This window comes from Platichthys flesus, chromosome 19, assembly GCF_949316205.1.
Source record: "Platichthys flesus chromosome 19, fPlaFle2.1, whole genome shotgun sequence".
NCBI lineage: Eukaryota > Metazoa > Chordata > Actinopteri > Pleuronectiformes > Pleuronectidae > Platichthys > Platichthys flesus.
In genome coordinates, this window is record NC_084963.1 from 7,799,949 (window position 1) to 7,823,179 (window position 23,231).

Consider the following 23,231-nt stretch of genomic DNA (forward strand, 5'->3'; position numbering starts at 1 on the left):
GGTAAAGACTCCCAAACTGGGAAAACTGAGAGGCGGTGGTCTAGTGGCAGAAACTTGGACTAGGGCAGAGAAGGTCTCTGGTTCGACTCCACGGAGAGACAACAAAAAGACAAACCTGGATTGATCTGTCCAAAAATCAAAGAGTCTCCCTACCCTGTCTAGTGCCCCTGAGCAAGGCACCTTATTCCCCCAACATCTGCTCCCAGAGCGCCGTACATGGTCGCTCACTGCTCTGTGTGTCCTGCACCAGATGGGTCAAAAGCAAAGATTAAATTTCCCTGTCTGCATGAGTGTACCTTTGCATGTCTGTGCATGTGTTTGGGACGAATAAATGCATCTTAATCTTAATCTTAAATATCATAAAAGTCCCACAACATTTAGTATAACAGGAGTCATTTTGACATATCACAGAGAGAATAGCTCAGGTGTTACTGGACACATTAACAACGGTTCTGTCTCACCTAAGACGTGTGTGATAGGGAACCAGCACGCACAACATCCAGACCTAGACATCAGACATCCCTCATTTTTTTTCTCACTTTTTTTTCTACAGTGACATGTCAATAAGTCTGCTGTGAATAGCATGACTCAAGAAACAGTGTGTCATCGCTCATTCTAGCAAGTTTAGCCACCAGTGCAAATGGCGATTACAAGACTAACGAGAGCTCGGCTCTTCCTGATGAATGGCGGCCTGGCAACGCTTATTTAGCTTCCGATACATCATCTGCAAAATCTTGCTTGCAGTGGAGTTGAGTTTTTTACCAAATGCAGGGGACTGATGGCCAACAATGGATCGTAATGAATGTTTGTAATTAAGCAATAAATGAATTTAATTCCCTCACACCTACAGCAATCATATGATCAATAGTGTAGGAATAAAACTAGGCCTTATATCTTTTCAGTGGATTTAACTGGATAGGCTTATTGCAACACAACTTGGTGTTTTAAGAGTGTGCTGTTGTTGAAGGATTGTTACTTTGTGTATTGCCCCTTTGTATTGCAGACTACGACTGAAATAACCTGTTACAGACGTAACACAATGTACAGTACAGACAACCCTGCAAACCATATTTTTGAGAGGCCCCTGAGCACAGGAGTGGAAAATATGGCTGAAAGGGAGATGAATATAAAAACGTTCATATCAGTCGATAAAGATAATCACCATAAATGTCATATTATAATTTTCGTTAAGTTTGAAAAGTGATTTTGCTCCTAGTTTCTTTATAAGATCAACATTGTTGATCAATTGTGTGTAATACCTCCTCACTGTGCTTACACAATGCATTTATCAATATTTACACCAGTATATTCACTCCTGTGATAATTATTGATATCATTTATTGCCCGGGGATTTTAGGGCACATCCATCTTTGTCTTTGCAAAAAAAAAGATATTGATACATTTTGGTCTTTTTTTATAAATCACTCCATTAATGTTCCATGAGTCACAAACTTGTATTTCTATAACCTGTCCCCAATAGTGAGGGGGTTGTCAAGTTTGTTTTTATTATTATCAGACAATTTTAAATGCAGTTTCACAATCTCACCACATGATTCAGCCATTAATTAAACGTCCTCCCTTCCAACAACCGACGACCTCATATAATGGACGTGATGGTTGCGTGCATGTGTGTGTGATTGGCTGCGATGCAATAACGAGCGCAGGGTGAAAAAGCATCGCGAGCCGTGCACGCAAAAAAAAACATTTCAGTGCACGTCCTGCTTGTAAACCTCTACAGCAGGGGCGATTTTGCGCGCTCCCGTGACTCTCGCCATAGAAAACAAAGCTGAGCGTCTTCCATAACAGCGAGGGCTGCAGACCGGAGGAATAACCCACTTCACCCCGGACACATCGCGCTGAGTATGGATCCACAGCGGCTGTAGCATCGTTAGAGACGGAGTCTTCCCAGGCAGGGGTGACGGCAGGACATCCGCAAAGACAGACGACCATAACACCAGCGTGTCTTTCTTCTTATTTTTTCTCGGGGTGCTTTGTCTTGTCCACCTAACCGAGAGAGAGAGCCATCATCCCCCGTTTCCCTTGCAAGATATTCAGCTAGTGATCGCTAGCTGCCGCCGGGATGTGTCATCATGTTGTCACCTAAACGGAACCGCTAAGGGACGTCGGACTGTGGAGGAGAAGCACAACGAGCTCGCCGAGGTCCCAACGGGTTGTCACCGGGACCTGAATCTGCGTTAGCCACTGTCGCAGAACCCACTGTTTTCGGCGATATGGCGGAGCAGGGCTACTCATCCTGGTGAGTGCGCACGGGCACAGCGCTGCCCGACTAGCGGCGTTGAGCTAACGCTTGCCGATGCTAACAAGCTTGGTCGATATAGGTCACAAAAACAATGGGTCGTGTCCCTGACAATTAGCGGGAACACGTGGCTCTTCACACGGACACATTTAGTTGATTTAACACTGTGAGGGACAATGTGTTTCCTCGGGTGTGTATCTGCCCCCCCCCCCTCCCCTGCAGCTCTGGTCCTGCTAACTGCTAGCCTCAGCTGGGTGTTCAGGCTAGCAAGCCTCACCAGCTGATGCTAATGCTAACGGCAGCGCTCGATTCCACTGGTGCTATTGTGAACGGATGCCCATTGGGGGTCGGTTGGCGAATTGGCTCCTTAGCTTGCTTTATGAGAATCGTGATATTGCACAGTGAACCCTGCGTTGCGTGATGGTGTGGGGGCAGATTAGTGGACGTTTGGCCGTGTCAGCAAATTAGCGTTAGCTGATTTACACGGCTAGCATTCGCCGTCGAGCCGCTTACACACAATAACAAAGGTTCTGCCGTAGAGGTAAGCTAGCTCCCTGGCATCGCAGTCCCAGAAATGCTAGCTTTCAGGTTGAGCCTGGCATCGTGACACACCGCCGGCTGTCGCGGTCCTTCTTGGCGGACTTGCGAGACACCGACTCCCGGAGCACAGGGTTAATGTTGTGGCTGCATTTTAATTCGTGTGGCGGAGAATCCATTGACACGATGTGATGGGTGAATGTCGTTATCCTCATGAATGAGAAGGACCTGACTCCGTCGAGGCCTTGCTCGTTTCTGAAGGCTGAACTGTACCTGTTTGATCCCAGTGACACGGGTTCCTGTTAAATATGATGGTTTTTAACCAACATCATCCTGTGTATGACGAATGCAAACCAATGTCTCTAAGGCCACACTAGATTGATTGACTGGCAGAGGGTCACATAAATCTAGATCTTGTACAACTGTCTTTATATATTTTTGATTGAGGTAAATACATTTTAGAATTAAAACCCCAACCCCAAAGTGTTCCACTTGAATGTTGGATTGCACCTCTTATTACATCCCATGTTTATTAATGTCTACAATGAACACAAGCACGTCACATTTATTAACAATTTAATAATAACAATTTAAATGTTAACAATTTAATAAATGTGACTTGCTTGTGTTCATTGTAGACCTCATTTAATTGGTGTCCTTATTTGTTAAATTATTTTATGTGTGAAGTTGCAATATTCAAAACCTATGTCAGAGCTGATTTATTATTTAAGTGGCATTCTAGGTTTGACAATATGAAAGTTGGTTTGGTACTCATGGACTTATTACTTACCATTAGAGGAGACAGTGTTCAGGGCGAGTCAGATGGACATGCTGATCTGATTGCATTCCAATTGTGGTTTATTACGTGTTCATCAACATAGTTTCTCGTCCGGAAATAGATGGGAAGTTGAACAGTAAATGCAAGTGGTAAGCCAAGAAGTACACAAACTGAGCCAAACAACAGAAATACACCGCCTGGCAGCTTCAGGATCATCTTGGATACACAACCTCTAGACTTAAGTCTTTGCTTCAAGCTGGGCTAAACGTGAAGTATGGAGCACATTGATATTACCATTGGGACGGCAAATAATGGATATTGTCATTATCGCCCTATCTGTTATTATTACTGTTTAGTTTTTTTGGACATCTTCAAATGGTCAAATTTGTCTGACTCAAAATCCAAAGATATTGAGTGTCACATGTGAGGAAGAAAAAGCCTTGAATCCTCATATTTCAGAAAGCAGAAATAGCAACTTCTTGCTAAAAAAACTAAAATTATCTTTGGATTAACAGTTGTCGTGTGATTTTTCAATGGACTCATTATTTGGCTGCTCATACTAGCCTCTTCATCTTACCAGTACCTGTTATAACAAATGGATGTAGAATAGTTTTTTAATAGTGTTTTCCTTTAAAACCACCCAACCTCACCATCAGAGAGAAATTCTGCCTGAATGAAGCATGAGTGTATATATGTTTGTGTTAATGTGCAAGCTAAGCAGTAAAATATTAAGGACTGTGGACAACCATTGTGTCAGAAAAAGCCTAAATGTCACCAAGGACCCTCACGGATAAATAATGAGCAATATAGGTGACACTAAATCGAAGCTGGTATTTTCCCCCTGGAAACATTTTTGCTTTTGCAACCATAAAAATATCAGTTTTTAACATTGGTTCTCAACATATAGTCGTCTGTGGTTTTACAACATTGGCACATCACAGGTTACTTTTTCACTTTTTTTTTCTGGAAAATATTTGCGGGCTGAAGAACAAAGCTGAAATTATGAAAACACAACTAAAACCGGCATTTCACTAAAGCAAGTCTTTGAAGATCTGTAATGAAAGTTTGTGGGTGTACAGACCCCTGGTTACAATACTGTACTCGGCAGCATTTGCAAGTTTCGTTGTGGTCGATTGGTTTTAAAGCCGCTATATGTACGCCTGGATAAATTGCTGCTTACTAGCTTATTTAATTAATTTTAATCAACCGATTTTAGTAACAAATGTGCTATTGTATGTAGTGTGATGCTGATTTGAATAGCTTTCCCTGTAGCAGGTGGCGTTGCAGCTTGGTTTGGTTTCTAACAATTGGTTTTATGTCACTGTCACCCTGGTACTCTTCTGCGGTTTCTGTAGAATGTCTTTTTTTCTAGTTTCATTTCCTATGTTTCAGAGCTTGTGCTTGTGGCTAGAACTTTTCAACCCCTCACATGTTCAGACTGTGAATGTGGTGCTTCCTGATGTCGACAAAGCAATGTAGAGTACAGTCCTATGGACATTTTAGGAAAGAGCTGACTAATGCAGTTGTCATATATTATTTCATCTTACTTCTCCGTCCAGGCAATTGTCAGACACTGTGTCACCTCTTTTGTGTTTTGGTTTGATAGAAGCTGATTATTCGCTGCACTTGTTGGTGCCATCTTGTGAAAGCTTTATATCTGTTCATTGTGAGATTAAAAAACAACTCCTTTAATCATAACCCATTACATTTTGCCAACACTTGGAGACCCACTATAAATGAAGAAAACTATTGGCCTCAGGTCTGTAATTTTCATTCATAAATTTAGCCCCATCCATTGTTTTATTTTTAACAAATTGTGCCTTTGCATCGAGCGATCCAGCCTCCCAGTTGAGCATATTATCAGACAGCCAAATGGATCAATCTGTGTTATCTGAGGGGAAGGTTGTACAAGTGTGATTATGTGGCAAGTGCCCTGCACAGAGCAGGTGTCTGGGTAAGATTAACACTATGAGTGAGGGAGGAGTTTTGTGATGTGGAGAGTAATCTGTAAGAATGATAGTCATCATGTCAACAATCAAAGGTTAATATGAGGACTTATTTGTTATTTTTGCGTTGTGTGCCGGATCTACCTAGAATTCATACACCTGACTTTTATTGAGAAATGTTTATAGACATGAAACTAAAGCGTGACATAAGACCACAAAATGAAACTGTCTCAAAACAATCATGAAGACTGTCAGGAGAAATTGAAACCAATAAAGGGGATATTTTGTCTCTTTGCTGTGAAGACTGTCTGTCTATACAAAGAGTTACACTGAAAACTATTTTACTGCAGCTACATCTGTTTCATTTCTAATGCTACAAACCGTTGCAGCCACTTCAGTGCAGACGGTATACACTTGGTTTGATGAGATGTGAGCTGGAAGCTTTAAGCAAAAGTATCAGGTAGAATCTCTTTGTGACACATGGGTGAACAGAGGCATCACCTGGCCTCATGAGCAAGCCAGCCGAATTTGTTTAATGTTGGTCTCACCCTCCTCAGCCCGGAGTAAAAGTAACTAATAGTAGTTCATATAGTTGAACCACGGTCTGCCTTGTGGATTTTCAAGTGGGTTAACTTCAGCAAGGTAGAGGACATGTGTAATCCCCACACTCAAATGCTGAGCCTGTTGCTATAGTTTAGTGTCTTGGCCATGTCTTGTTTAGGCTGAATCCATTATTGCAGCTCGTCTTAACTCAGTTAAATAAAAAAAAATTGGGAAATCATGGTTCTTAAAGTGAGGTTGTTGTGTATTGTGTTGTACGTTTGGTAAAGTTACCCTGGCATATATATAAAAGCAACGTTTATGAGCTAACATGGGCCAATAGTTTTTCTTTTTTGCATCCCTCAATTAACAAACCCTAGAGATAACTGGTCCTGCTCCATAACACCTTTAGTTGTTCTTTAGCCTTTTTATTCATGAATCTACAAAAAACCTCCTCAGGAAACATGCTTATTAAGATTTAATCCTATTATTCAGTCTGTCCACACTACGATCTAATTCAAGCTTGGCCTTTCTAGACACGGACAAATCAACTAATCATTCACTCAACTTATTAAGTAGGTAATGCTGAAACTGTTGACTTTACACATTTTTACAATCCGACTCAATGAATTGCAGTATCTACAGTTCAGTAGGCTTTATAATGAGCAAATTCATAGGTATTTTGTTATAGATGTTACAATTCCCCAAGCATCACTTAGTTTTCAATATCTCAGCTTAAAGCACACAGTGACCCGTTTAAACGTGATGGATTACTGAAACACCTGTTGCCTGCGTCCTGAACAGTAACAGCACTAACGATTATATTCTTTGGAACGTAAAGGACTAAGTGGTTTTAATTAGGAAACACACTGGACTAGCTCATCTCTAATTTTGAAGCTTATTCCACCAACCTGATTAGAACTGGGTGATGGGTATTACCAGCAGCTGGTAGAGACCTGCACTATCCCTAAAAAGATCTGTAGACATTATGCTGCAGGCGTTCCTTGTGACTCTTAGCTGAGGCATGCAGCCTACATCCCGGACAAACCCAACTCAAGACCTCATGTGCTCTCTCACATTCCAGCCCGTTTCCAAGTTGATCCCTTATCAACTCTCCGATCAATCCAACATAAATAAAATCCCACTGAAGAGTGTTAACATGCACCAGAGCAGCAATGCAGGGCAGGTGTACATATTTTCCTGAAGGCAAAAAGGTCACAGTTGGTCACAAACTGCATTTGTTCCTGGAGGTTGTAGCTCATTGCATTCACACTTCTGTGAGTATGCACGATCAGATAAATGTTAATCCTGAGCAAGATATCATTTTTGGACACTCCTCTTAAATACCCTTGCTTCACAGGGGAAAGTCTTCATTGTGGTCCGGTGACCTGGCCTTTAGTGGTCAAATCATGCATGCAACTGACTTGATGGAGGACGGTTTTGGAATTGTGTTATTGAAAACCTAGTCTGTCAGTGAACAAGGACGTCTTATGGCACTTTGGGCTGCCATCCAGCCTTCAACAGTCCGGGATTGTATTTTGTTTTTAAATGTTCCATTCATCTATCTCACCCATGTTCTACAGGCTTGTGTGCACAGAATTCAGACGAACCCGTTCGATGCTAGAATATGAATTAGGTCTGTGGTAGATGGAGGGGGGTGGCTAGCTGTCTATCTGCTTGTAGTGTTGACAGCAAGGCAGTGACATCATTAGTGTGTGTGTGTGTGGAACAAGGTCAGTTTCTTAATCGCCTTCTTAATGCTTGAAGCCAAACTGCTGTGTAAGGCATTTAACCACTTTAGGTTATAACTCACAAAGACGGAGCAATTTCCTGAATACGTGGTCGCATTTGCATCGGCCATATTGTTAGATGTTCATTAGAGCCTATGTCTTGGGTCAAGTATACAGGGCCCCATTGTAATTTGACATGTCGGCGAAGATGGGTGTTTTTCAGTCATTAAATCGAGGCCTGTATTGGACAAACAAGGCCAGGGCAAGGCTACACGATGCAGCATTGTCCTGGTGTCCTGTTTCTACACTGAACTACATGTAACCCTTCCCCTCCAAGACACATTGGAGTCATTCTACTAAATGAATGAATGAACGAGACCGGGGGTTCTTTTTTTCTTTTTTCCCTTTTCCCCAGCATCACATTGGAACCTGTAAATTCCTTTTTCACATGTTCACCAGAATGACCATGGTTTAAAGTCTTTTAAAGCTGTTTTCTCTATTAGGACTGCGTCAGAAAACTAGTAATGCAATTCAGTAGCAATCAAAGCTGAAACAGTATTCCACTTGCAGAGCTTCAACGTGAAATAACACTTTAGCAGCTTATGACCAGATATCCAAATTAATGATTTGACCCATGTATTATCTCATAAGGCCAATTTCATGACTGCATTCATTGTCTTCTGTTCATGCTCTTTAGTCAGGCTTTTTTATATGATTTATCAAATTCTCCTTGTGCAAATATATTGTTGATGAGCCACACGTTCAAACCTGTTCTTCTCAATGTAAGTCACAGAAGAGACTTGCACCTGTAACACTCGCGTTTTACTGGCATTGCCAACACAAGCTGAAACCAAGCCTGCATAATACAGTATGTTGCAGAGGAAACCCATTTATATTCTCTGTATGTTGCCTCACAATAACTGAGACAGGTTTGCGTGGCTGACTATGGCTAGAGTGGGAGGTTCTCGCCTCTTGAAAAGATGACCCACAGCCGCTTTAAATTAGAAGTGAAATAGCAGCAAAAATCAAGGAAACTGACACATTTGACTCCAACTCAAGAAGTTTTATTTTCAGATCTTGAGTTTGTTGTAACAAATATCCTGTTAAGTGTCATCCAGTGAGCGGTGGTGCTGGTCAGCTTGTGATTAATGTTCCTCTAAGCTAATGTGGTTTTTCTGTGTGGAGCATCTGTCATCTTGTTTTTGAATACTTCCTCTCTGTCACTGTGTCGCCCACCAACCCTTTGACCCTCTTCTTTTCATTTACTGTTCTCTGAATAATTAAAACTCAGTGTTTGACTCCACAGTGAGCAGTAAATTCAGCCACATTTAGTACTGTATATAGTGTCTTAGCGAATTTGATTCAAGTATAAGTATTAAAACAAACTATATTAAAGTAAATATATTAAAATATTTAGTATTGTGGACATTTTTTGCTGACATTTCTGTACTACAGTTTATTAGCTGATATATTCATTGATCCTGATGTATTGTATTCCAAATTTTCAGATTAAATCATTAATCATTAGTATCATCTTTCTGTGAACCGCTGTAGGGTTACAACACAACTGCTTCTCAAAAGTAAAGCTTAATCGCCCCCTGGTGGTTTGCTGCAGTATAGCTTAAAAACCCATTCTCCTCAATGTTGGTGGATGGGACATGGGCACATCAAATACATTTCGTTTTAGGTTGTTTTTTTATCATACTGGTGTTTGTTCAAGGGCCAATTTTAGATAAACTTTGGATTAAGGACAGCAAGATGGTGGAGGGTAAATGTGCGTTAAGTAACAAAAGACAAAGCCTATTATGTTTGTTTGTAAATTTACCCTAAAATGTTTGACCTGCCCCAGTAATGCTCAGGGGTTGACGAGTTGTCAACTTATTTTCTTCAGAATTTGACCTCAGTCTATGCAAAACTGAGGTTTAGAGAGAGTAAACTCTCTTTCTCTCTCTATATATATATATATATTGACACAGCGCTTTGTGAAGTGTGCAGATTATATATATATATATATATATATATAGTTTTCTTTAATGGACCAATGCTGATGACATTGATGGGCTAATAGGTTTTGTTTTTCCATGCCTAACCCATGAGCAGAGACTTTGACAGGAGACAGACTGGTCAAGATTAGGGTCAAATCTGCACATTTCACCTGAAGTCAGCACTTCACAAAGCCGGCCTTGTCCTCTGCCCCAGAAAGAAGGCCTGCATTATGAGGGTGCATGCCGAGACTGCGCTGTGTCAAGGCCCCAGATCATTGATATTGGAACAATTTGGTGCTTGGACACATCATCAGTATGCAAACTAGCAGTGTGTTTACATATCTGTGTGTAAAAACAGAGCGTTTACTTAATGTTGAAATTAAAACATTATTGTTTGATTAGAAGACTTAAAAGACGCAGGTTGAGTGAAGTCATATTTATCAAGACGGTGTTGCTCGTCTTTTCTAGAACGCAATGAAAATGCCATAATTATCAAACTGAAACATGTCGACCCTCTTTGAGCAGGTGACATGCTCAATATTGTCATTCATCAGGTTCTCCTTATTTTGTCAAGGCTGTCTCACATCACAATAGCATTTACAAAAATTTCTTGCCTATTTTTCCAACATAAAAATGGAATAGAAAACCTGACATAATTCCTTTTGTGAGGAAAGTACTTTGGAGCGAAGCCTCAAGTCTAGTATTTGTCAAAATGCTGTTGCAGTGGAGATCCACAAAACACTTTGCACAGATGGATAGAGCGTTTGAGAGTTCTCAATGGATGTACAGTTGTCAAATATGTGTGAAGATTTAGTTTGCTACTGACTAGAATTCACCTTAAATTTTACTACAGATGCCTGTTACATGGGTGAGGTTAAAGCTGTTTAGACTGTTTTTGTTTTTCATATATCAAGAATGCACCAGGAGACTATTCGATTAAGGCTCATTCTCAAAAACAGGACAATGTCTGGAACGTTCAGGCGAGTGCTGGCGTCTGGTTAAGCAGTAGGCAGGATCTACACGTATCGATTCTACTAAAAAAATCACATGTTTCGTTTGACAGCTTATCAGTGCTGACCCTTTTCATCAAAAGCTCTCAAATGTCGGCATCTGTATCTTGTACTCGTATGGAACCTCTTTCATTCTGAGATATTTATATTCTTTCTGTTATTCTCCTTTTGGCGTCCGTCGTCAACACAACCTATCTGAATTTTTCAACATTTTACTGGAGGGCTGGCAGGAAAGAATCCAGAAAGTGTCTGGAGTTAAGTGCAGGTCTGAAAGTTTACAGGGTTAATCAAATATAAATTTATATAAGATATTCATCGAGAGTAAGTAGCCAAACTTTTAAAAAACAAAACAATATAATAGAGATAAAACAGAAGGACAAACAAATATAGATATACTTCGATCCGATGAGTTTTACATATGCACACAAATTTAAATCCGTTGACCTATTGAAAATTTGGCGGAAACAAAGAAACCTTAACTTCCCGCTGCTGTGAGCAGAGACCCGCTTCACTGTAGACAGTTTCCAATGTGCCTGGTACTCAATGGATTCCATTTGCCTTATTGATTTTCATAATCAATAACCTGTTTTCCACCCGTTATTTTTTTGAAACTCAACAAAATTTGCAATTCTTATTTTGCTATCAAATCGTTTCACTCTCTTTCCCCTCTGATGCTGTGTCGTGTGTAATTACGAGGCCGAGCGGCCTCTGGGGAACAGAATATGTTAATATGGGCTCTGTGAGACAGTTTCATGTCGCTTGCATTCTCGCTGTGATACAACATGCATTCAATAAAATTTCACGTTGTGTTAGATGTGCTCATAGATTTTCCAACATCATAAACGATACTACTGTGACAATCAAACAGGAAAACTCAACTGACCTAGTTCCCTTTAAGCATCCAATGCACAGTAGAGACTGGCTTTGTATTAAATGGATGGATAGTTAAATATGAGTATCATCTTAATTTTTGTTGCAACATTTGCCCTGCACATACATTTTGGGGTGTGTGTGAGCTTTGTGTGATGGTGAGGAAATTGCCCCCGACCAGTGTGAGATTGACCGAGTGCAGAGTCTGACTCGATTGACTGAAATTTCAGTTGCATACTTGTCTCCATTTTTGTTATTCTCCACAGTATGGTGTAAAAAAAGCAGAATTGTGAAACCGCGGCGTATTCTGATGTCAGTCTGATGGTTGGTATGTGTGTATATGGGTGTGTTCTCTTAAGCTGAAATGATTATAGTGCTGAATCCAGTAGAAAAAAAAAACATTTTTATTCCCAGAGCAAAGGATGCGCCGCAGTAAAACACCTCAGAGAGGAAGAATCAAGTTCTCCGGTCCTGACATGTATAAGTCATATGTGACTCGAGTGGGCAGATTACATAAGATTCTTCTTCTTTCTGCTCCTTTTCATTCAAGCCTCGAGATTCTATGTTTGCATTTAAAGTGATTTGTTTGGTCAATTGACTGAAATACATGAATGTTATTGTGTCTGTCTTGAACTGACTTCATCATATAATGAATAAACAATATGGTGAAAAATTAAACCTTTGTAAAAGTCAACTTATTGGCTTTGGTACAGCTTGTGGTGTGTAAAAGATTTCAGTTCAGGCCAAGACAAAGATTATTTTGTGAACATTGTTTGTGTATGTTAAGGGTGTATGTTTTCCTTCACAATAAACACAATGTGATATGTATTAACTGTTTTATTAAATAGTTTTATATAGCATGGATTCTCACATTTGTATTTCTCTCTCCCTATTCAGGGCGTACTCCCTAGTTGACTCCAGCCAGGTTTCCACCTTCCTCATCTCCATCCTGCTCATCGTCTATGGCAGCTTTAGGTGAGTATCAATACATGGTCACTTCATCTGTCTAGAGGACATTGGAAATAGACTCTTACATCAAGTCTAGTTTCTAGTTTTATAGCATTCTGTTCCAGCATTTGTTTTAGTTAATAATTTATACCACAAGTTGTTTATTAACCGCGCAGTAGAGATATGGTCCTGGCTCACCGGGTTAAATCAGATCAAACATCATAATGTGAATAAAAAGCATTTTCCTGCAAACATGTGATCATCCTGGTGGTTGATGGCAGGTCAATGGTACAACCTCTTTCGTGACAGGGGAGGATATGATGTGCAGGTAGCTCCTGAACCATAAAACGACTAGACTTGGGAACATGCTTAACCAGTTCAATTCTTACCCCTTACAGTATGGTTAATATAACCTTAATTATGTTTGCTTAATGAGCAATAGAATTATTGCCCATAATTCAATGCAATTTAAGATGAAGTTGGCCTTGTTGCCTGATTTTCCTTCAGTTATCATTTCGATTTGGTTTTGATGTTTCAGTTCTTTTCTTAGTTGACATGTTTGCTGGGTTGTTGTTGCTGCCCTCCTGCAGCTCTCTTTCAGGCTAAGTGTGCCTGTGAATGGGGGGGTGTAATGATTTTGGTGCATTATGTGCACCGAAAAACCTCTACACGGATACACCTAATGGTGTTTTGATTGCTGTTGTTGCAATTTTCAACACGCTCTTCCAGTTTCTGCATTTCCCTCCACATGGTTTCAAATGCATTGTCTATTTGTACTTAAAAACCCTGAGTAGGGAAAAAACTCAAAATCATGGTTTTTTGCTTAAGCCAAAATTAAAAGAACAAATGTGACCCTAAATGTCATTGATTCTTCTGCTTCCCTGAAGAGACAGAAAATGGCAATAGATGAAAACTCTAGGGTTGTGTTGACCAATAGATAAATGTTACATTTGTTAATTAAATATATGACAGTTCTTTTTCTCATAAATACTTCCCGCTCTAAATACGTTTCTTTCCGAGCCATAAGCCTTTCTGACTGGCCATAATAACAACAGATGTTACTAATAAAATCAACAATGACTCCTCTACCAGTAAGCAATGAAAATGTGACCAACACTAACCTACATTAAACAAGGACTGAAATTATTTTACTTGTTATGTTTCCCACTAAAAGCCGATTATGTTTTTTAGAGACTCAGTTCTGTCTAAGTTCACAGACTTGAACACTTAGGAGAGGAAGGATGTTTATTATTTGATATCTTTGAAATACTTTGAATCCAATTTCCCCCAAATCAAAATTGACTCATCTTCCATTGACAGAGATACTAATATGCACTAAGAGCCACCGGGAGTCAGAGTCTCTGATTCATTCACTGTGAAAACAGGCTGTGTTGTTGTGGATGCTGTACAGCCTCTTCTTCCTGTTAACAGTCTCCTTACTTTTGGGGTTTATGATTACTGCCGCTTGTGTCAAACCACTCTCCTGCTCTCTCTCCTCTCCTCTGTCTCTGTCCCCCCTGACTGCAGGTCATTAAACATGGATTGTGAGAACCAGGAGAAGGATAAAGATGGTAACCCTATAACAACGGGTGCTTTTAATGGCGGTTCGAACAACAGTGAGTGTTAGTAACTGCCAAGACCTGAAAACAGCAACAACTTGTTTTCTTGTATTTTTCACACCTCACACTTTGATAGCTTCCTACACGGAACCAAATTTTTTTAAGTCATAGCATTTGTGTATGTTGTGTTTTTAACCCAGTTCTTTTTTTTGCAGGTATTCAGACTATAGACTCCACACAGGCCCTGTTTCTCCCCATAGGAGCCTCTGTGTCTCTGCTAGTTATGTTCTTCTTCTTTGACTCGGTACAGGTGGTCTTCACCATTTGCACTGCTGGTAAGTACCGCTCGTCAATACAACATAAGAGAGCCGCAGCTATATAATTAACTGGTGTTACACTCTGGGGAGGACTTTTTCTCCGTGCTGATTATAGAAACTGTAAAGACCATTAACTGGCCCATTAAGCCGACAGAATACGGCTGGAACAAGCTGACTAGGTGTGCAAGGCCTCTGGTCTCACTGCTGTGTTCTCTTCCTCTCCTCAGTTCTTGCAACAATTGCATTTGCATTCCTCTTGTTGCCAATGTGCCAGTATCTGACCAGACCCTGCTCCCCGCAGAACAAGTAAGAAAACACAAACTGCTCCGTGTGTTTGTGAATCTTTCACAAATACACAGAAAGCTCTTTTATTCTGTCTATTGATACATACGTGTCAATGCTGCAAAAGTAGTAACATCTCTGTAAAAGGCTATCTTTATAAAATAAAACTGAAAATATCCGCAAGGTTTAAATTTTGTAAGTCAGAAATGTATGTTTTGATCTGAGGGAACTTACCGTTTAACACTTGTCTTTTCACTTAATGCACACAAATAATTTGAATAGCTTTTGGACTTGGGTATCATAAAGTGAGACCTTTCAGTCTCAAGCATTAGTAAAGCATGAGGAATAGCCAGCAGCGCAACCCACCTACTCAATAGCCAGCATGACCAGCTGCTCTCTGGTTACTCATTCAGAGCCTCTGATCGAGTTTCACTAAACCTTTGTCTGCTCTACAGACCCTGTAATAACTGAACCTCTCAACCAAAACTATGTTCTGACATACGTAGTTTATTTGTGTATCTGGACACACTCCTAAAATGGCTGTATAGGCAAACATTTGCATTTTAATGAAATATGCATTTCATAACTTGTCATTGTCATATTGAGATAAAATCCACTGGAGATTACAGATATATTAATTGAGATGTAACCATGGGTTTATCTGTTAACAGCCAGTCTTTATTTATTAAGGCTATAGTAACAAAAGTGTCTGTCCCACAACAGTCCACAAGGTGGTACTAATATACCAGAAGTTAATGAATGAATCTTCAGTGGTCCTCACTTACTCAACCCACACACACACACACACACACACACACACACGTTCTTTCTCTCTCTCTCTCTCTCTAGCTAGTTGTTCTAAGTAACTAAAGTAAATAAATGCGACCAATTGGTCAAATATATCGGCCTGTAAACGTTTTCCAGTATTGCTGTTTTTCTCCTAATAGTCCTCTGTGATTTATGCTTTTTATATTTTTCTCTTCTTGATGCAGGATTTCGTTCGGCTGCTGTGGGCGTTTCACTCTGGCCGAGCTCCTGTCCTTTTCCCTCTCTGTTTTGTTGGTGCTCATCTGGGTGCTGACTGGACACTGGCTTCTCATGGATGGTGCGTTGCTCTGTCCTGACTCAAGACTTTGGTTTCTAGGTTCACAGGAAATGGTTGTGCTAGAAGTTGTTAACCATTGTCACATTTATCTGAACGGTTTAGTTCTCACTGATCCAGCGTTAAACAGTAGTGAGAGGTGTTTGCATCAGTTCAGACATTTTCAGGCTCTGGATACAATGTGCTACGTGCCAACACAGGGAGAATCTACTCCTGCTTGTCAGCTGTTTTGTAAAACACAACTGGCATTTAACTCTTAGTGTGTAGTTGTTTGTGCAGCTTTTGTTTGACTCGGGTCACTACAAGAATACAGCTTAATTTAATTTTAATGACACAAATATTCAGTGTTTGAAAACCTTGATATGTTTAATCTCAACACCATCTCACGTTGTATCAGATCAGTTCAGGCCTCATGAAAGTAAACCGGGACAAGTATGGAGAATTTATCAGATTAATCAAATTAATTAGTCCTACATCCAAAGTGATTAATGTGTCTTAAATAAACTTGATAGAATCTGCTCCCATGTTGCTCTATCACCCAATTTCCACTCAAATCTATGTGCTGTTAATGGTCATGTGTGTTTTTCTTCCTCCCCTTAGCGTTAGCCATGGGCTTGTGTGTCGCCATGATCGCCTTCGTGCGGCTACCCAGTCTGAAGGTGTCTTGCCTGCTGCTGTCAGGACTGCTCATTTATGATGTGTTCTGGGTAAGAAACACTGCTATCTGCAAACCTTACCTTTAGCTAACGTGCAAGCCCCTGTGTGAGTTACATAAAATAAATACCATAATATTCACAGGAAGGTGAGCTGTTCTTAAAACACTAGCATGGACTTCAATATTTCCTTTGGAGAAATTCCGCACTGGTTGTTGTGAATTCAGGTGTGATTTATTAGCCACTGTAGAATTGTCACCACATTGGAAGTCAAGAAGAACGTGCGTCTCATCAACAATCGTTTTATTGCAACGGTTGTTTCAGTCGTGTGTGTGATGAAAGATTTTATGACTATTTGATTTGTTGACAATTTGTGATAGGCATTGTCAACATGACTAGAGGCTAACCTGCCTTCTTCGGTTTCGTTGCAGGTGTTTTTCTCAGCCTACATCTTTAATAGTAATGTGATGGTCAAAGTTGCCACCCAACCTGCTGAAAACCCCATAGATGTTCTGTCCAGGAAGCTCCACTTGGGGCCAGGGATGGGCCGTGACGTCCCCCGCCTCTCACTACCGGGCAAACTCGTCTTTCCCAGGTAAGACTGAAGTAACCAGGGGAACAAAGTGGTCCTGTGTTATTTTTGTTATTTATTTTAACTGATAATAGGAATTTGGACTGATTAACACTATCAGTTAATCTGTTTAAACAAAATCATTGGATATCGGTACCATCAACAGACTGTAACAGGTAGCCTTTTATTGAGGGTTGGTTATTGTGATTGCCCACTTAACATGTTCACAGTTTACTCTTATGTGCATCGGAGTGACTGTATGTCCGTCACGGCCTCAGGAACACACACAGCTCAGGCAGAAAGTTATGCTGGTGTCGGTCTGCCCTACATGGTAAAAACTTAGAGCTGTGGTGTTTTGAGGAGCCACTGAAGTGTCTGATTTCCCCTGACTGTGACAGATGGGTGTGAATGAGAGAGAAGAGCATGACAGCGCTGCAAGTGTGTGATGATGAATGAATCCTCATTTTCTACTGTTTATGCAGCGTTTTGCTTCTGTAAAAAATTAATACTAGTTCAAATGTGCCAGACACTCATCCATTATAACATTTGAATGTAGTCTGGTGATTGTTATGGTTGGTTGTCCGTTAGAGGAAACATTTTGAATTGTTGATTAAAAACAAACATTCCTTAAATTTAAATTCTTAATTATAAGGATTTCCTCTCTTACTTAATAGTATATATATTATTTGTTTTTTCTTTAATTTCAACATAGCAAGACAAGCTGCAGCAGCACAGCTGGTCCTACAGTTCACATACATCTTTATTTACAGGACGTGTAGATACACTGTAGAACTATCACAAAATGGTCACTTTTCAGTTGCTAACCAGTATCTGTCATTAAGCGGTCTTTTCTTTGGCGCCACCCTGAGGCCAAACATTTTATGCCTGGCCACTGGTAAAAACATAAGAATCCCCAAATTGTCTGTAATTTTCCCGTTCATTCAAAAATGTAGTTTATATCTTCAACGTTATACAGCTACTGTGAGTGTCGCCTTCTGTCTGGTGCAAAGATGAATCTGAGATGGATTTCAGAAGGAAGTGATGACGCACTAATGATACACTTGGGATTTGGGGTTATAGCTATGATCCTGGGGCTTTTGCGTTCTAGTATTTACACTCTTCTCTAAAGCTCTTTACTTTCCATCCGTGCAGTTCCAGTGGAAGTCACTTCTCAATGCTGGGAATTGGAGACATCGTGATGCCCGGGCTGCTGTTATGTTTCGTCCTTCGGTACGACAACTACAAGAAGCAAGCGTCAGGGGAAGTCCCGGGGCCTGGTAACACACCCGGACGCATGCAGCGCGTCTCCTATTTCCACTGCACCCTCATCGGATACTTTGTGGGTAAGCAAGCTATCGAATACGGCTGAATGTAGAAGATCAAGAGATATTTTGTCAATCTTGTGGAGGTGATAGTTATTAATTGTTTGGCTTCTTTTTGAGAAATTCTTTCAGCGGGTTAAATCGGAGTCTTGTTTATAAAACATTTTTAATTGATGATGTGACTTATGTGCGACTCTGTGAATGTCCTCAGGTCTGCTGACTGCCACTGTGGCCTCCAGGATCCATCGTGCTGCTCAGCCCGCTCTGCTTTACCTGGTGCCCTTCACCCTGCTGCCTCTGCTCACTATGGCCTACCTGAAGGTACAATGATGGGACATAATCACTCTTTACTTCATACATATAATCCTGTGATTTGGAAGGAAGATTTGTACATTTACATCTACAAACTGCTTGTGCAGAACAATCCAGATTGAGTGGTTGAGTTTTTGTGGTAATATTCCACTCAGATATTTCTACCGTGTAGCTCAGTCTATTGAGGTTTATTTCTTTTAACCTATTAAGACCTAAAGCGCTGAATTAAAATGCACTTTAACACCTAAGCATGGTTTTAAGGTGGTTGTTATCAAACAGGGTTTTCTGAAGAGCTGACTGATTTGCCAAGGTTTCAAAATCTTTTTCTGCCTCTGAATCAGAAACATGAAATTAAAGGAGAAAAAAAACATTTCATAGCTGAAACATTTGTCTTTCATGGTAAATCATTTTATTTTGATTGTTAAAGTGGAATCATTGTTTTACTTGGCTGACCCGGTCGATACTCGTGTTTGAAGCAGTGTTTGTGGTCCACAGGGGGATTTGCGGCGCATGTGGTCCGAGCCCTTCCATACCAAGAACAGCGGCTCCCGCTTCCTGGAGGTATGATGCACCCTGGGATGAACCACCAGCGCGGGGAGGACTGCGGATCCTTTCCCTCCATTAGAGGGACGGAGAGAGAGGGTACACTCACAGTGAGGCCATGTTGTCATCACTTGTTCATGCTTTCCGCCAATCCTCTGTGAAAACCCTCAGAAGGACACCAGTGTGTGGATCACAACGCCCAAACACGACTCATCTCTGGTCCCCACATCCTCCCCGTTTCATCTCCGCTTCCTCTTTTCTGTTTATTTCCTCTTCATTATAGCACATCCTGCCTGTGCTGTTTTTTGTTCTGCCCCCCTTCCCCTCTCTCATTCCCGTTTTCCTCTTCTACAGTCGGTCTCATTCTCCACCTCCTTCCCATGGCCCGCTCCATTCAACAGGCCTCGTCTCTCCTTCTTCCCCTGCATCTTAAATTTCCTCTGCGTCTGTTCTTCGCCGACTCAGATGAACTCGAGGGCGAGACCTCTCCCCCCTTTTTGTGGACTTACGGATGTGAGACATGGCTGGGGTTTATATATATTTTTTTAGCATTGTCGTGGTCATTATTATTATTAATATTATTATTATTCTGGAATGATGAAAACAAACAGGGAAGAGGCAGAGTGTTGCAGTGGCACAGGACAGTGCTCGGGAGCAGCGACAGTGAAGGAGAAGAGTCTTCCCCCTCCATCCGTCTCCCCCGTCCCCCTCCCCCTGCTTCTCTTCGTCTGTTCTCGTCGTCACTCGTCAAACGATGGCTTCTCCCCGGCACTATTGCCCTCCTCAGACACTGCAAGCCCCACCCTCCTCCTCCTCTCTGTTCATCTGCTGTCCCCATTCCTCACCCCACCAGATAACTATGTATTTTATTTAGTAAAGTTTTATTCTTGGCATATACAGAAATTATGCATTATAAATTCTTAAGCTGCCCCACAGTGTTTGAGGGGCCGCTTCTATTTGTATATATGTGTACACATGTATTTGCAGTATCATGAGTTTGTATTTGTGATCGGGAGCATGACGTGAGGAGTGGGAAACTGACGCCAGCCGACAGCCCAGTTTTGGTAAAGGCTCGGCTGCCAGTTGTGTCGAGTCCAGCCTCCGTCAGTCGGAGACTGTTTTCTAAAGTTTGTTGGCTTGTGCGATCGAAACATAGCTGATGGATTTTTGAAAGAAAAACACACAAAAAAAAATCTTCATCAGTGGCTGGTTGATAAAAAGTTTTCTGCTCTAGTGTTAAAGTGTGTGAGCGCGTGTGTGTGTGTGTTTGAGTGAACGAAACAGATGAGTGTTTGTTTTACTCGGTTTTAATTTGAAATCATAAACGGTGGCAATAGTCAGGTTTCCAGTGAGCTGGGCACGTTGGATCAAATGGTCATAAACACATGACATCTCCGATGGAAGCAGTTTGTTTCATCTTGTAAAGATTTACTGAAAACTTCTTCTCAACAGGGGTCATTTTTATTTTTTATCAGTCTTTTTGCAGACAGGTGAAAATGTAAACAGTTTTTTTTTCTTCTTTTTTTCCAAATAAATGATTGTTGAATTCATTTTTAAGTATGTTTTCATCATGAAACCTCACCATGCATCATGCTGAGTTTTTTTGTACTGAGCTTCTTTTGTGCACATCCTAAATTTTCCACATTTATGGTCATGGAAACACTAAGCGTATCTCATGTCGGCTTATACGAGTCTTTAGACGTCTGAGCATAATTCTATCCGATCAATTTTTGATATGTTTTGACAAACGAGAAGCACATCGTATCTGAACTTTGTAAATGTCAGTGTTTCACCTCAGTCGATGAAGACCTGACTATTGTGAAAGTTCTGACTGGAGATGAGGGTCAGTGGGTGATGAAGACGTACTGTGGTTGGATATCTTATGTGGTTACAGATACATGTTTTTCTGGGTGGACAGTTAAATATGTGCGTGTGTGTGTGTGTGAGTGAGTGTGCCGGATATCATGAGGTCTGTTTGGACCTATAGGAAAGAGGGAAAATCAGTGGTGCCCTTCAGAAATCGGAAATAAAAATTAGAAATTAAATCTAACCCATAGGATGTTTTTTTTTAATTTCAACATTTTTGTACCAGAGAGTCTTACTTTTCGTTTGTTTGTTTTAATCCTTCCACTGTTGTGGTGCTTGTCAGTTAATATCTAATGTATACTGGAAAGAAAACGTGCAAGAAAGCACACGGAAGTAAGGACGATGCAGTGTGCTGGCTTTTTTCCATTCTTTTTCTTTTCTTTTTTTAAAAACTTTTCTAATGTATCTGGCCGTGCATGTGACGTGTACAGTGTATCAGTTATCAGACTGCGTTGACAGGGCTCCTGCAGTTTTGAGTCTCTCCTGGCCGACAAAACAAGGCACTGGACCTATGAGCGTGCCCGTCAGTGAGACGCAATGGCCACTGGGTCGGAAAGACAGCGACTGGTCAGCTCTGACTGACTCTCACAGGCAGAATATCAGGACCTGGATGCCATCAGGTCGGGACTCCCGGCCTGCCGCTCAATGCAGTTCTCAACTCGGACGCTATAGAACCACACACCCTCCCTTCACCTCCTCATAGACGTGGAAAGAAAATATATAGATTTATATACATATATATACATAAGTGTGTGTGTATATATACATATATAAATAACAGATGAATTTCTTTTTTATAGAGAATGGATTTTTTTTTTTTCTTTAATCCCCCCCTCTTATTTTTTTTCATTTTTTTTAGTGCTTTAGTTATTTTTTTATTTTATTTCCCACCTCTTCTCCCCTCCGGCAGAGGACTCCAGCTCTGTTGGTGCGTTGATATTTCGGCTGAATGGATTCTGTATAGAAAACTGGTGAATAAAATAAATTAAGAACTGTGTAGTGAAATATGAATCCTGAAGTGCTCGATCTAAAACACTTTGTCTCCTTTTAACCTCCCTCCCTCCCTCCGCCCTTCTCTCCCTCCCTGTTCAGGATTCTGCTGTAAATAAACATGACTCTAACTGTAACACTGTGTCTGCTTCTGAGTCTGTTATTCAAAGTCTTATTTGCATTCATTCAGGAGGTCCCTTTAAAAACAAGACCAGCATTATGCTGCAGTAGATGAAGACTCCTGAGGAACTTATACCTGCCTGAACTGTAGCTCACTGAAGAAAAGATTTTTCTTTTTGCAAATTTATTTTTCTCTCTCAAACAACACAACAGCTACACCTTCTCAAATTCATTAGTACATGTGCTGCACAAATTGCATGTTACAAAACAAAAACTCGTACTGTCACATTTTTCGCTACAGTTGCTGCAAAAAAACTGCAAAGCGCATGCACACACTTGTAACAAGGAAGCCATGACTAAAAAGTTGTGTACGTCACTTTTTTTTATATAATTTCAAATGGGATCAATGCATTTTTTATTTGTTTCACTGTTTTTAATCTGCAGCGTGTGGGTGGAGTCCATCAGCAGCTGCCACTGGGACATATTGTGGGTTTAAAGAAACTGATGGGAGTTTGTGAATTGTATTTTCTATTTTCTCCAGCAGATGGCGACACAGTCCAATAATATTTACAATGAGAAGTCAGAATTATGGGAGTTTGAACTCATCATGCTTAATTTGTTTTTTACTTACTGCATGGACAAGTATATATATACATTTATACATGTATATTTATGTATAGCTGTCTTCATGCAGTATAACAGAACATTCAGATGTGAATATACCAGAAACACCGACAAACCACAACTGTAAGGAGTTCACGTTTCCACAGTGAGTCCTCACTGAGAAACGAGAAGCAGCAGAATCGGAGCAATTGAAGGAATAAATCAAGGAGTGAAGTGAAATGAGGAGCTCGTCCTCATCAGGGTGAGATAATTGATTCCTGCAGGGCGCTGGGAACAGGTCCTGTGAGGCTTCATGGGAAAATGGCTGCTGCCTCAATGACAAACCAAAGACGCTGAGTCAAGAATTTGTAGAATGGCTGCAGCAGAATG

General features: G+C 40.7%; 1 protein-coding gene across 4 annotated transcripts; it reads left to right on the forward strand.

Annotated features, from left to right (window-relative positions):
* The first annotated feature begins 1,569 nt into the window (after window positions 1–1,569).
* sppl3 (signal peptide peptidase 3) lies at window positions 1,570–22,255 on the forward strand. Of its 4 annotated transcripts, none has more exons than XM_062412880.1 (11): window positions 1,570–2,257; window positions 12,551–12,628; window positions 14,129–14,217; window positions 14,376–14,495; window positions 14,705–14,783; window positions 15,746–15,864; window positions 16,462–16,568; window positions 16,946–17,109; window positions 18,238–18,428; window positions 18,619–18,728; window positions 19,215–22,255. In XM_062412880.1, the coding sequence occupies exons 1-11, from the start codon at window positions 2,232–2,234 to the stop codon at window positions 19,284–19,286; spliced, it is 1,155 nt and encodes a 384-aa protein (XP_062268864.1). In that variant the 5' UTR covers window positions 1,570–2,231; the 3' UTR covers window positions 19,287–22,255. The 4 variants fall into 4 exon arrangements, with proteins under 4 accessions (XP_062268864.1, XP_062268862.1, XP_062268865.1 ...); XM_062412878.1 differs by having other exon boundaries at window positions 1,571–2,257; window positions 14,129–14,223; XM_062412881.1 differs by having other exon boundaries at window positions 1,571–2,257; window positions 15,752–15,864.
* Window positions 22,256–23,231: the final 976 nt, after the last annotated feature.